Source organism: Typopeltis vanoorti, chromosome 9 (genome assembly GCF_054136105.1).
Source record: "Typopeltis vanoorti isolate ZY-2024b chromosome 9, IOZ_Tvanoo_1.0, whole genome shotgun sequence".
Lineage (NCBI taxonomy): Eukaryota > Metazoa > Arthropoda > Arachnida > Uropygi > Thelyphonidae > Typopeltis > Typopeltis vanoorti.
In genome coordinates this window covers 7,660,219-7,674,029 of record NC_143557.1, presented here as the reverse complement: position 1 = coordinate 7,674,029, position 13,811 = coordinate 7,660,219, and the positions used below count along the sequence as shown (strand labels likewise).

The window sequence follows — 13,811 nt, the reverse complement described above, 5'->3', positions numbered from 1 at the left end:
TGCCTATAGTCTCAGCAATTTCATGCACTTTGACTCGCCGGTCATCCAATACCATATCATGCACTTGATCAATGATTTCTGGTGTTGTTACACTTTTTCGACGTCCTTCACATGGATCATCTTCAAGGCTGGTACAGCAACGTTTAAACTCAGCCCATTTTTTAATTGTCGAAAACAATAGAGAATTATGCCCATAAACTTTTATGAACTTAGAATGAATTTCTTTTATCGTTAAACCTTCTTTTACAAAAAATTTTATAACCGCACAATATTCACTTTTATCCATTTCATGGGATATAGACAACACTTTTGCTTCAGACAGCTGTATAAAACAAACTACTTGATAGAATGACTTGCAATTTCACATGGATGCTTAAGACAGATGTACCAACTTAGAAAAAAAAAAAAAAAAATCTTGCCGACAGTGTTGCCATCTATGGTCAAGACCGAAAACTTTTCACACCACCCTCGTATGCCTGACAATAATTTCCTACTCTGCTATTTAGATCCCCAACAAGGACCAACTTTTTATTTTTCATTGTGTCAGTTGCTTTCTCTAAAGCTTCAAAAAATTCCTCCACTTCTACCGTAGAATCTTCTGTGGGACCATAGCAAGTCTCATTGTCCAGTTCCCCATTCTGATATTTGTCCACATCACTCTACTTGAAATTGTCTGCTATTTAAGAAGATTAGCCTCGTATTTAGTGTTGAATACTATGGCTACTCCTTCTTTTCCTTGATTTTCATCGCCTGAATATAACATTTTGTATTTATTGCTCAGAAAGATCTCACCAGTTTTTGTCTTTTTTGTTTCAGTCACCCCCTGTTATGTCAATCTGGTACTTATCCAATTCCTCATCTAGCTCCATTTCTTTGCTGTTCATGCTTCTTATATTGATAGTACCAATCTTGAACTGTGGTGATGTTGAGTTGGGGTGTGTTTTAGGATTTGTTCCAGTAACTGACTTTTTGCTGTTCTCCCTGGTTCCCTGGCAAAAACAACGGGGGACTTGTTTAAACGGGCGACACCCCAGCCGGCATGAAATTTTGTCATGTTGTACCATCATTTTGTATATTGGTTTAAGCCAATAAGAATATAATTTTGTCGGCTAAATCCCAAACTGCCAGCCCATCCTTGTTTGTTCAGTATCCAGGTAGATACTTAACAGGGTGCACCACGAGAAGATGAGGACTGGCCATTAGGTCAGAAGCCCTGGATCAGATGTATTGATGAGTTACAGCAAAACAAGCATGTGTCTCAATACCCCTGTGACAAATGAGTGCGAGTGCAGAAATGATCATGAACAGCTGGATGCAGTTTCTCAGGTTTAGATCTAAATGAGTTAGTAATGACATTATGCAAGGATAGCTGTAGGTCCAAAGAAAATGCTGAAATGCATGTGCACAAATGCCAAAACTATCAAAAATAAAGGAGAGGAGTTTTTGGCATTGGTCAGTTCAACTTGACCAAAAATTATTGGCAGTCAGCAAGACCTGGTTGACAGAACTGAAGAACTAATAGCTGAAACACTTCACCTACAAAAATAAAAGTTAAAGAGGATTTTAGATCTGAAGGAGATGGTTCATTTCAGGCTAATTGGTGTGTGATAGAGGCCAACAGGACAAAATATCTCAAGGGGGGGACCATGAAAAGATGTGGATGCCATGCATCAGCAGATTAACACAATGAATGCAGCTTCATTAATAATAGTAAGGGATTTCAATTATAGGGATGTAGATTGGAAGGAGGAAAGGGCACATGGCAAGATGGAAATGGAATTCATAAATTCCTAATATTCCTAATAATCGTCGTCGGCATCCGGTAGCATCCTCTAGCAAGAGGGATGCAGCAGATGAGCAGCTCTTCTCCATTTCTCTCTGTCTGTCGCTTCCATCATTCTTAAACCAGTCCATTCCACGATGTCATTAAACCACTCTCTAGTTGGTCTTCCATGTCTTCTCTTTCCCTGAACTTTCCCTTGTAATATAGTTCTTGTCAGGTGTCCCGAAGAACCTCTCAGAAGATGTCCTGCAAATCTAGTCTTTCTTTGCATAATATTCTTTAGCACTGTTCTTTCCATCCCAACTCATCTTAAAACTTCTTGATTTGATATTCTTTCTGTATAGCTAATCTTTTCCATCTTTTTATAACACCACATTTCCAATGCATTAATTCTTTCCATATCTCTCTTTCTGAGTGTCCATGACTCACTTCCATAACTTGCAATACTCCAAACTGCTGCTTTAACTATTCCAATTCTAACGCCTATTTTAGTGTTCTTGTTTATTAAAATTCTCTTCATTTCCATAAATGCCGATTTAGCTTTGCCTATTCTATTTCTAATGTCCAACTCTGAAGTTCCTTTCTCTGAGATCCAGCTACCTAAATATTGAAATCTTTCCTCCACATATTATTTTTACATTATCTCCTATATTTCTACCAATTATCATTATCTTGGTATTTTTTTGTGTTAATTCTTAGTCCATACTCTTTACAAGAGTTTTCAATTCTTTGAATAATTTGATGTAACCCATTTTCACTTTCTGCCATCACCACTACATCATCCGCATATCTTAAGTCATTAATGATTCTTCGGTTTATTTTTATTCCTTCTTCTACATCTTCAAGTGCCTCTCTAAATATTTGTTCACTATAAAAGTTAAACCTCTCCATTTACACATATTGATGCTATTTGTGACCAATATAATCTCTTTAAAATTTCCAAAGCATAAGAGTCAATATCAATATTTTCTAAAATGTCAAAAAGCCTTTCATGTTTCACTGTATCAAATGCCTTTTCAAAATCTAGAAATTACAAAAACAACTTTCCACCATGGTTTAGTGTTTTCTCCCCAATAATTCTTAGACAAGTTATAGCCTCTCTAGTTCCTCTGTTGGTTCTGAATCCAAACTGTTCCTCATTCATTTCTTTTTCTATTTTATTCCTAATTCTCTCTAAAATAATTTGCACCAGAATTTTTGCTGTGTGAGTTATAAGACTTTAATTGTAAATTTTACAGTCTAAAACTCCCGTCTTTTTCTGAATGGGGATAAAAATTGATCTTCTAAACTCCTCTGGTAATTCTTGTCCTTCATAAATTCCATTAATAATTTGCCATAACACTTCCATACCTTTTTCACCTATATTCCTTATAAGTTCTATCTGTATACCATCTATTCCAGGCGATTTTCCTTCTTTCATCTTTTGAATTGCTAGATTCAATTCCTCCCTCATGATGCACAGTCTCTGCCCACTATGTTCTTTCCTTTGATTTTCTCCTCTTTCCCTGTCTTCATAAAGTTTACTTACATATTCTTCCCATCTCTGTAATATCTTCTCTTTTTCTATCAGAATTTCACCTCTTTCATTCTTGACTGCTCCAGTCCTTACCATCCTAATAATAAATGACATAAATTCCTGAAACAGCATGTGATGGAGGGGATTAGGGATTTGAGAGTGCAAGATCTCATAACAGCATGTGATGCTGTTTTCAGATTAGTTAATAACATCACATGCTGTTAACTAATGTGATGGAGACTTATGTGAAAAACTGATGTAGACAAACTGGAGGTGCTCAGCATATTGAAAAATATCAATATGAATGCAGTGGGACTAGCTGACCTGTCAGTCCATGTGCTATGAGAATGTGCAGGAGAATTGGCAGTTTTCTCATGAAGTTGTTTAATCTAAGTCTCAGTTCTGACAAGGTTCCAAGGGATTGGAAAAAAGGGTAAGACAGTTTCATTGCATAAAGGCAGCTATAAAACAGAAGTAACAAATTAAAAACCAATTAATATTTCAGGTGTGGTGGTTAAAGTATCGGAAAAAGTGGATAAAGGTAAACTTCAAGAAAGGATGGATAGGAATATGATACTCTATGATGGGCAGTATGGTCTTGTAAAAGATAGGTCTGTCTTAGTAATTTATTCCCATTTTCTAAAGTGACAGCAGAACTGGATAAAGGATATGGTTACACCATGATACTGCTAGGCTTTGGAAAGGCATCTGACAGAATATCACACAAAAAACTATTATGTAAGTTGGCGCAAATGGGAATGGACATGAGGCCAATGGCATGGATGGGGGGGGGGATTGACACACACACACACACACACACACACATATATACATGGTGGAGTGAAATCAAGGTGAATGCGAGTGACCAGTCAAGTGCTGCCTCGGGGCTCTAATGAGGAGTGGAGGGAAAGTACTCTTGTCCCTATTTACAAGGGTAAAGGGGGGATGCACAAGACTGTAAGAGTTACAGAGGAATAAAGTTGATGTCCCAGACAATGAAAATCCTAGAAAGGGTTCTTGATGGAAGACTGAGGGAGGAGGTGGAGATTGCAAAGGAGCAGTTTGGTTTCATGCCTGGTCAATTGATGACGGATGCTATCTTTGGGTTACGGCAGATGATGGAAAGTTTCGAGAGAAACAACAGGAGTTACATCTGGTGTTTATTGATCTGAAGAAAGCATACAATAGAGTGCCAAGGCAAGAAGTCTGGAGGTGTCTGAGGGAGAAGAGGGTACCGAAGACAAGAGTTCGGACCTGCTTGGGAGAGACAGAAAGCTTTCAAGTGACAGTTGGTTTGCATCAAGGGTCAGCATTAAGTCCGTTCCTGTTTAACATTGTGATGGAGGTGGTGACGGAAGAGGTGAGAGAAGATGAGCTTTGGACAATGTTGCATGTGGATGACATAGTGCTGTGTGCAGAATCAAGAGAGAGAGAGTAGAAGTGGCAGGTAAATTGGAAAGATGGAGGAGAGTACAGGAAGAGAGGTATGAGGTTGAGCAGAAGTAAGACAGAGTACATGTGTTGCAAAAGAGATGCAGCCAAGAGACAGATCTGGAACTGGAAGGAAATGTCATCAGGAAAGTTAGTGACTTTAGATACTTAGGTTCAACGGTGAAAGAGGATGGGGAGGCTGAGAAGGAAGCAGGATGCAGGATACAAGCTGAATGGAGGAACTGGAGAGAGAGATGGCTGGAGCGCTATGTGATAAGAGGGTGCCAGTCAATCTAAAGGGAAAAATCTGCAGGACAGTGGTGAGACCAGCTATGATGTATGCTATGGAATCTGTGGCCCTGAGGAAGAATAACATCAGCAGGATGGAAGTAGCAGAGATGAGAATGCTTAGGTGGATGTGTGGTGTGACCAGAAAGGATCATCTAAGAAATGACTTATGTAAGAAGAATGGTGAAAGTTGCAAACTTAAGAGCGAAGATACAGGAGGTAAGGTTGAGATGGTTTGGTCATGTGATGAGGAGGGAGGACAAGTGTGTGGAAAGAAAGGTCATGCAGATGATGTGCAGGAGAGAAGGAAGCGCAGGCAGCTGAATGTGAAGGAGACTCATTAAAAATAGCGACCCTACTTGAGTTTGATAAGTTGAAGAAGAAGAATGATATAAGGAATGATTTAAAGGGAGATATTCACTTGTTTGCTGATGATGCAAAAGTGTGGAAACCAACAGATGATAATGGTGATGCAGATATCCTGCAGGATGTTTTAAATAAATTGGCATTGTAGGTGAAGGATAATGGTTGTCAATTTCATGTTGCAAAATGTAAAGTTATGCACCTCATGATGAAAAGATTACATACTTTGTATCATATTGATGGTAGTAGGTTGCAGGTTGATGGGGATAGGGATTTGGGAGTGATGGTGGACAGAGATTTGAAATTCAAAGGACATATTGCAAAAGTTAGCAAAATAGCTCAAAGGACTATTCAGATGTTGAAGAATACACTGACAAGTAAAGATCGAGGAATTATTGTCCCTCTTATAAGGCTAAAATTCAACTGCATCTTGACTACTGTGCAGAGCGGTCACCTAGGTTTCCTGAGGATCAGGAGGTGGTGGAAAAGCTTCAGAGATGAATGACCAAGCTGGTGCGAGGTCTGTAAAGTGCTCCACATGAGGAGAGATTAAAGGCTGTGTGAACTGCAATTTAGTTGACAGGCAGAGGGAAAGGGACATGATAGAAAATTATAAATTACTAAAGGGATCAATTCTATATCATTGACACAAAAGAAATTTTTCAGCACACGATGAATAGGGAGAGAACAAGGGGTCATCTCTGGAAGTTGTGTAAAAGTGTGGTTAGTAAGGGTGGGCAGATGATTTTCTGCTTGGAGAGTGGTGAACGAGTGAAACGAATTGCCAGAGGTAGTTGTGAGTGCCCCAACAGTGAATGAGTTTAAGAAGAGGTACTGTATGAATAATAGTTAGTGTGCATCTCCTGCAATGAATCTGTTGACTCCATGGAGATACCCATATAATAATAAAGTAGAATTAGGCTTGATATCAAAATTGGAGATGTTAATCTCAGCAGTAATTTATGTAGATGATACTCCTAAATAAATCTGGCAGAAATCTTTAGGATTCCATAGCTAAACTGAATAACTACTGTAACAAATTTGGTATGGAAGTCAGAAGTAAAAAGACAAGGACTACAAAAATAGGCAAAACACTGAAAACATCAACTGCTCCTGAACAAAATCTATAGAACAAGTACACATACTGACCACTGAATTAGAACTGAACTTTTATTTAATAGGTGGGATTACTGAACCTTCTTTAACCCAAATTATAGCACATATGCATTTTGGCATAGATTCTACAAAGTGGAATGCATCTACTTACATACCAGGCTTCATCAGTCCATTAACTGGATCAGATTTGAAGGAAGAGGATTTTGCTCCCAGATTTGTTTTTCTAACATTTCCCACACATTCTCAATGGATTCAGATCCAATTTTAGTAGTGGCCATAGAAGATGGAAGTTGTTGTCATACTCACTGAACCAATGCTGAACAATTCTTGCATGATGGACAGTAGTGTGAAACAACCATCACCTGCTGATTAAAAAGTCAACATTTCAGGATGTACTTGATCACAGATAACGTTCAGATATTTCTTGGAGGACATCCAACCATTCAGCAACATCAGGGAACCTGTTCTGTAGCAACAAAACATGCTTCACACCATGACATCACCTGAGTGGTATTTTGTGTTGTGTTTACAAGGAACTGGTTTCAATGCTTCATAGGGCTACCACCAAACTTTCTGCCTATCATCAGTATAGAACAATGTATATCGTGACTCATTGGAGCACAACTTTTTTTCCAGTCTTCCAGTGTCAAACTTTCAAACTATCTGGTTCTTTGCAAAAATCAGTGGTTTCTGTATAGACATGCAACTGCCAATATCGATCATCTTCAATTATCTGCACATAGTTCAGTGAAATATGGATTGGGAACAATCTTCATTAAACGCTTCAATGGCGATCTTGTTCCTGACAGTCTAAGGACCAGTTACGCCTCTTAGACAACAACATGGGTTATTTTTTCACTGATTAAACACCCCAGATATCTCACCTTTTGAGAAACCAGTCAGCCTGTTTTCAAAATCATGGCTCCAGCCAGACCGGCACCCACCATAATAAGCCCTTTATTGAATTCCTAAAGATTCTTTGTATTTCCCCATGGTGATCAACACTACTGACGATTACTGACCAGCAGCATTCTTGAATAGTTGCCAAGACACGTGGTGATGCAAATGACCAAGTATTTTGTATATATGTTGTGTGATGTTTACATGCATCTGCATAAAAGTTTCTAATTCAGTGGTATGCATGGTATGGTGACACTTTTGCGTTCCACGTGTACAAGTTATTCGTGAAGCCAGTGTCTAATATTTACCTCAAATCTCTGCATATAGAGATTCTTATATTGTATTGTCTCACCTGTTTGGAAATAAACATTACAGCTGCAGGACACTTATAAACACTAGGCAAATCTAGGGATTAATCAGACTGTGCTTTTTCTTTTTTTCAGAATTTTTTTTAAAACTTTTCAAAAGTGTCATAGATAAATACTGGATGATGATGGATTACTTGGACTGATCCAGTGGAGATTGTAACCACCGGCTAAGAAGGGATTGTGTGTCTGTATTAAATTCAGTAGTGAGATTATTAGGAGTTTAAGGAGGGGGATGAGAGTCATGGCAGATATATGGATTTCTACCAGTAGAGAGTGAAACTTGAAATAAAAAAATAAATAAATAAAATAAAATAAATAAATCATGACCTGCTCAATTTACCAGGAAAACCAGTTAAGAACAGATCAAGAGTGTTGAGAAAGTGGAAGGTATCATCGAGTAATCTGGTATAAAGATGGGCAATTTTGGAAAAGCTGTTGCTGACAGTGAATATCTCTGCGAGATTGATGAGTGGAACAGGCCCAAGAAAGACAGCCTTATTATTTCGATGTTTGCAATGTAGATGATCAAACTTCTCACACAGACGGTCGAAAAGGTCAGAGTGCTTATCAGAATTTGAAGAGCAATAAACAGCAAACAAATGCGACTGAATGAAGCAAGGAAATTTTGAGCTACAGTAGATCATGTTTGCCATTCTCAGGCCCAGAATATCAGATTTCACAAATACAAATTCTATACTTGTGACAGAAAGAGTTGTGCAGAGTGTAGTTAAGAAATCTGAAACAGACAAGAGAGGGTGAGACTGCTATTTTAGGTTCTGTTAAGAATAATAGAAATAGATCAGATTAACATATCTAAGTGTTAGTGCCCATCATTTAAATTGGTGTTGGACCTCTATTGTTTTTTTATTATTTGTTTAGATTTCTTGAAGTTTTTGAGCTGAAGTGGGTTTTTAATGACTTTAATGATTTTTTAAAATCTACAGCACTAATGAAATATCTTATACTGACCTTAATCATTATTTAATGTTAGAGAGTAGGCATACCTCCAACATAGACAGGACACCCAATTTCTGGTCCAATTGCATGGCCTTGATAGTTCTTTCCCTGCACTCCACTCACTATACTCCGACTCCCTCCAGGAATGAACTAACAAAGAGAGTGGCAGTAGAATTATTCTAACTAGCCTATCAGGAAGTATGCTTCTAACCAATGGATTCAGTTCCACATATCCTTATCATCTAGCATTGGCCTGTAGAAAGTGAGGTATGGGGTTTCATCATGCAGACATGATATCACCCAGACTACATGTAAAAAGGGGAGGGCAGGAGAAGAAACCAGAAACCTTGTTCTGGGAACCAAATATATGGAAACTGTCACTTCATTCCTTCAATAAGCTATTTTCGTTGGTAACAACTGGAACTAGTATTAATATTAACACTATTATGAGTGCAAGCATTTTTTTTTTATGTGGAAAAAATCAATCTGTTTACTTGATTTTCCCTTTCATATGAAATATGAATAGTGCACGTTTTACTTGATAACATAACCAAGTAAATTTTAAAATTACTGTATTATAAGAGAAAAGGCAAGAATCAATAAACACAGATTTATATGCAGTGAAATTTCTTACCTCTGCCATTATTTGTCTTAAAAGTCTTAGTGCTTCATTGACCTGAAATGAATCTGTTCCATACTGATCAACAAGATGAAGCAATCCACTTATTTTAATCCAATATACATCTGGTACTCCATCTCTAATTTTATGTTTGTTTTCTGACAACTGAAAAAAATTATACAGAATAAGTTTCTTGGAAAAACAATAACTGTAAATAGTATGCGAATTAACACAATGTCAAATTACATATTATTGGTAAAACAATGTGAAACATTAATAACTTAAGATTTATTTAACCACTAATTTCATTGATACTTCATCTTTATTGATTATATTACAATGTTTCCTCTAATTTTAAGTGGCCTATGTGTGCCTGAAAAACATTTTGTACAAAATATTTCCAGTCTGACTCTAAGTGTGTGCTAATGTCATATTTCTCATGTTAATGACAATAATGTTTTGTCTAGCTATAAACCTGTAAAATTGCAAAAGCTAAAATAATTTGCTGAAATCTGCATAACTACAAAAAAATTTATCGTTTGCACGAGTTCAAGTGACTGTACTGTCGAGACAATAGACACTAAACAAAAGCAGGTCTGCAACTTGCTGATGTCAGCATCCAACCCACATGGTGCAGGCTAAAAGTAACTAATTAGTGTATTAAGTTGGAATGGATGATATTAATATTGGAGTGGAGGTATTAGAGAAATTACTAAATAAAATAAGTGACAAAAATAAAAATAATTTATCATATAATTCGTTTTTATAGTATGTTCAAATATTATCATCACCAATTTTCTAATAAGTACTCCCAAGGAGTGCTCAGGTTACCATGATAGTACTACATGATTAAATTTGCATTATTATTAATCACCTATCAACAACTTTCCTCCAAATCAGTCTATTACTAATGATCACTCCAATATTGTCATATCTAACATTTTGTGCTCCTAAGCCACTTCTGACTGAATCAATCCACCTAGACCTTGGCCTTCCTCTGGGTCTCTTTCCTGCCATCTTGGCATCAAGTACTTGTTTTGCTAACCTTTCCTCGTCTATTCTGTTTAAGTGGTCATACAACCTTAGATCAGCTCTGCTAACACATTCTTCAATGCTAATAATGTCAAGGTCATTTTCTAATATCCTTATTTTTAATATGATTCTGCCACTAATGCCATCGGTTCACTCCTTTAATTTTTCTCAGAACTCTCATATTTGTAGTCTCTAGTCTTCGATCAAGTGCTTTATTTCTAACCCATAACTTAAAACTGGCTTGAACACTGTCTTGTATATTGCTAGTTTGGTGTTTTGGCTTGATTATAATACAATAAGAGGAATAAGATTTTACAAGGAATAACAGAGAGAATTTCTCTCTTATTCCTTGTAAATTTATTCAGCTGGCTACCACCATACCAGCTCTGCTTATTCTGTTGTCTATTTCCAGATTTAACCTGCCATCATCACTAAAAGCTGTTTAAATAGCTGAAATATTTTACTTGCTTTATAAGATCTCCATTCAGAATGCTGCTGAAGTTTTCTATGCTCTCAGCTATTTTCATAGTTTTGGTCTTTTTTATTGCTGATTTTTATGCCAAATTTGTTACAGCTGTTATTCAATTTAGTTAGAGAATCCTGGAGACTTGCACTAGATGTGTTTGGAAGTGCATCATCTACATAAAGCAAAGAACTAAGTTTGACATTTCCAATTCTAATATCAGTCCTAATGCAACTTTCTTTCATAATGTGATCCATATAGATGATGAATACGAGTGGAGATAATGTGCATCCTTGTCTTACCCCTGATTTTATATCAAATCAGCTTCATGTATTTTCTTCAATTCTAACTGCTGACTGACAACTTAAATATAGACATATGTATTGCTCTGTATCTGTATTGAGTGAATGGAATGTATAACATTCCATTCACTCAAACAATTAAAGTTTTGAAAAACTATTCTCTGGACACATTATCATATGACTTTTCCAGATAGACTCAAGCAATCTTGGAAAGGATTTTGATACACCAACCCAAATATGGAAGCAATATTCCATGGCTGGGTGGATTTGAGCTTTGTGTAGAGTTAGCAGCTGTGAAGGTATGAAGTAGTGTCTTGTGCAAAAAAGTACACCAATTCTTTTTTTAAGGCTGCAGAAGCTACAGTTGAAATATGATTCTGACAGGAAAGATCAGAGGTGCAAGTCAGTCCAAGAAAAGAAATCTAATCGTGTTTGGATATCTCACTATTACTGAAGGTGGTGGGGGGGGGGGAATGCGAGCTCTTTCTTGAGAGAGAGATCAGACAGAACTGAGTTTTGGTGGTATTGAAGTTGGAAGTTTTTTCATTTGGTTAGACTATAAATTATATATTTAGTTTATTCCTTTATGCAAGTGTAGGCAAACAAAGTTTGCGCCTGAAGTACCTTCAGGACTGGGACAACTCGTGGTAAAGGTGGTATAAGTTCTCATCAATTACCTTAGTATCTCCTATAATGCAAAGCACATCTCCTTGCAGACATGTATAATGCTATGCATTAAGGGAAAGGCCACTACCCAGACCAGTTATGACCTTTATTGAGGTCTCATTAGTGGGAGCCAGACCCAGGCCTTGGTATGAAGTAATGGAGAAGTATTACTTCATACCAGGGTGGAAGTAATGGAGAAGTCATAGTGGCCCTTCCCTTAATGCATAGCATTATACATGTCTGCAAGGAGATGTGCTTTGCATTATGGAAGATACTAAGGCAAGTGATGAGAACTTATACACGAGTTGCCTCAGTCCTGAAGATACTTCAGGTGCAAACTTTGTTTGCTTACACTTGGATAAAGGATTAAACTAAATATATAATTTATGGTGGCATTGAACTTTAAAAAATTTCCTTGCCCCAGTAGGATATAGCTAAGAGATGAGTTCAGGTCCCTGGTCATGGTAGATCTTGAGGATTCTAATACTTGAGTACTACTATGTTTGTCAAATGAAAAGGAGGAATGGAGTACTGTTATCAGCAAAGCTATGAATAGGATTGGAAGTCTGTGAGAGCAGATTGTTTATATACAAGAGGAAGAGAGTGGGTGAAAGAACAGAACCTTGGATATTCCTACATTGTGAGGAAATCTGAAGGAATAAGTCATCCATGACACAAAGTGAGCGACCAGTGAGAAAGTTGGCGATCCAGTTATAGGGTGGGGAAGGCAGACCACAGGATGGCAGTATGGTGAGTAACACCCTGTGCCAAACCTGATCAAACCTTTGAGATGTCAAGGGCAACCACGTGAGTTTCTCCAAATTTGATGACCTTCTCTATAATTTTTGAGAGACCAGAAGTGAGAGCAATTGAACAGTAGTTTGTTGATTGACTTTTATCACCTTTCTTTCAGATGGGCTTTATGTGGATCTGTTTCCTGTTGCTGGATAGATGCCAGTTGAATAGGATAGATTGAAGAGGCGATACAGGATAGTGTTAGTTCTGGAGTACAATTTTTTAATACAACAGGTGGGACACCATCACGACCAGATGCCTTGTTTGTGTTCAAGTTGTTAAGGATTCTGTGGATTTCATTTTGCCGGAAGACTATGGAAGACATGAAGGGAGCTGTTCTTTGTGGAGTGGAGGGAACTTTGCCCAGGTCATCAATGCAGGAATTGGAAGAGAGCAGTGATGAAAGTAAGTTGGCCTTGTTTTTGGTGAGGTGACTACAGCATCATCTGGATGTGAGAGTGGTGGAAACATGGGTGGGCAGAAGTTGCTCCCAATAGCCTTGGCAAGGGACCAGAAGGAGTGACTGTCATTTGGGAAGGAGGTGAGTTTGCAGCATTTGGCACTTTCAAAGTCTGATTTGAACTTGGTGATGACGCTTTTACAACTGTTGTGGTCAGCAGTATAGGTAGAGAGGATAGCTAGAGTTTTGGTCTTGAGCCAAATGTGGTAAGCAGAGGTATTTTCTTTTACAGTATTGGCACACTTTTTTTGAGAAACAAAAAAGTTGACACAATTATAATACCATAGGGTACGAGACTGAGATTGGATGGAAAGAGGAAGTACTATGGTGCAGGATTTGACGAACGACTTCTTGATAATATTAAGTGAAGAAGGAGACATGAATAAAATTGTGGTCAGAAGTACCAAGGGAAAGCTAACATCCACAGTGTATTTGGAGGAAGATCTAGTTAAGAAAAGGTTCAAAGTGTTGGAAGATAAGGAATGTCTGGTATTCTGGTAGATTGACTAGCGGTGTTAGATCATGACATGACTGAATATTGCTCTCCCATACACAACTTGTTGATACCTCTCAGATAGCCAGTCTCCAATCCAATGCACTAATCTAATATCCAACCCCATCCACTCTAGTTTGACTATCAACTTATCATGTGGTAATCTATCAAAAGCCTTTGCAAAACCTAAGTATATTACTGTGTATCCTTCTCTGTTCAAGGAAGCAGTCACCTTATTGTAATAAGTAAGTAGATTACT

General features: G+C 37.6%; 1 protein-coding gene across 1 annotated transcript in view; it reads right to left on the bottom strand.

Annotated features, from left to right (window-relative positions):
- Window positions 1-13,811, bottom strand: part of ATP6AP2 (ATPase H(+)-transporting accessory protein 2) — a 188,601-nt gene that overhangs the window by 69,504 nt on the left and 105,286 nt on the right. Inside the window, exon 6 of the mRNA XM_090397902.1 lies at window positions 9,357-9,506. Within this exon, the coding sequence (XP_090254028.1) occupies window positions 9,357-9,506 (150 nt within the window). The remainder of the gene's footprint in view (window positions 1-9,356; window positions 9,507-13,811) is intronic.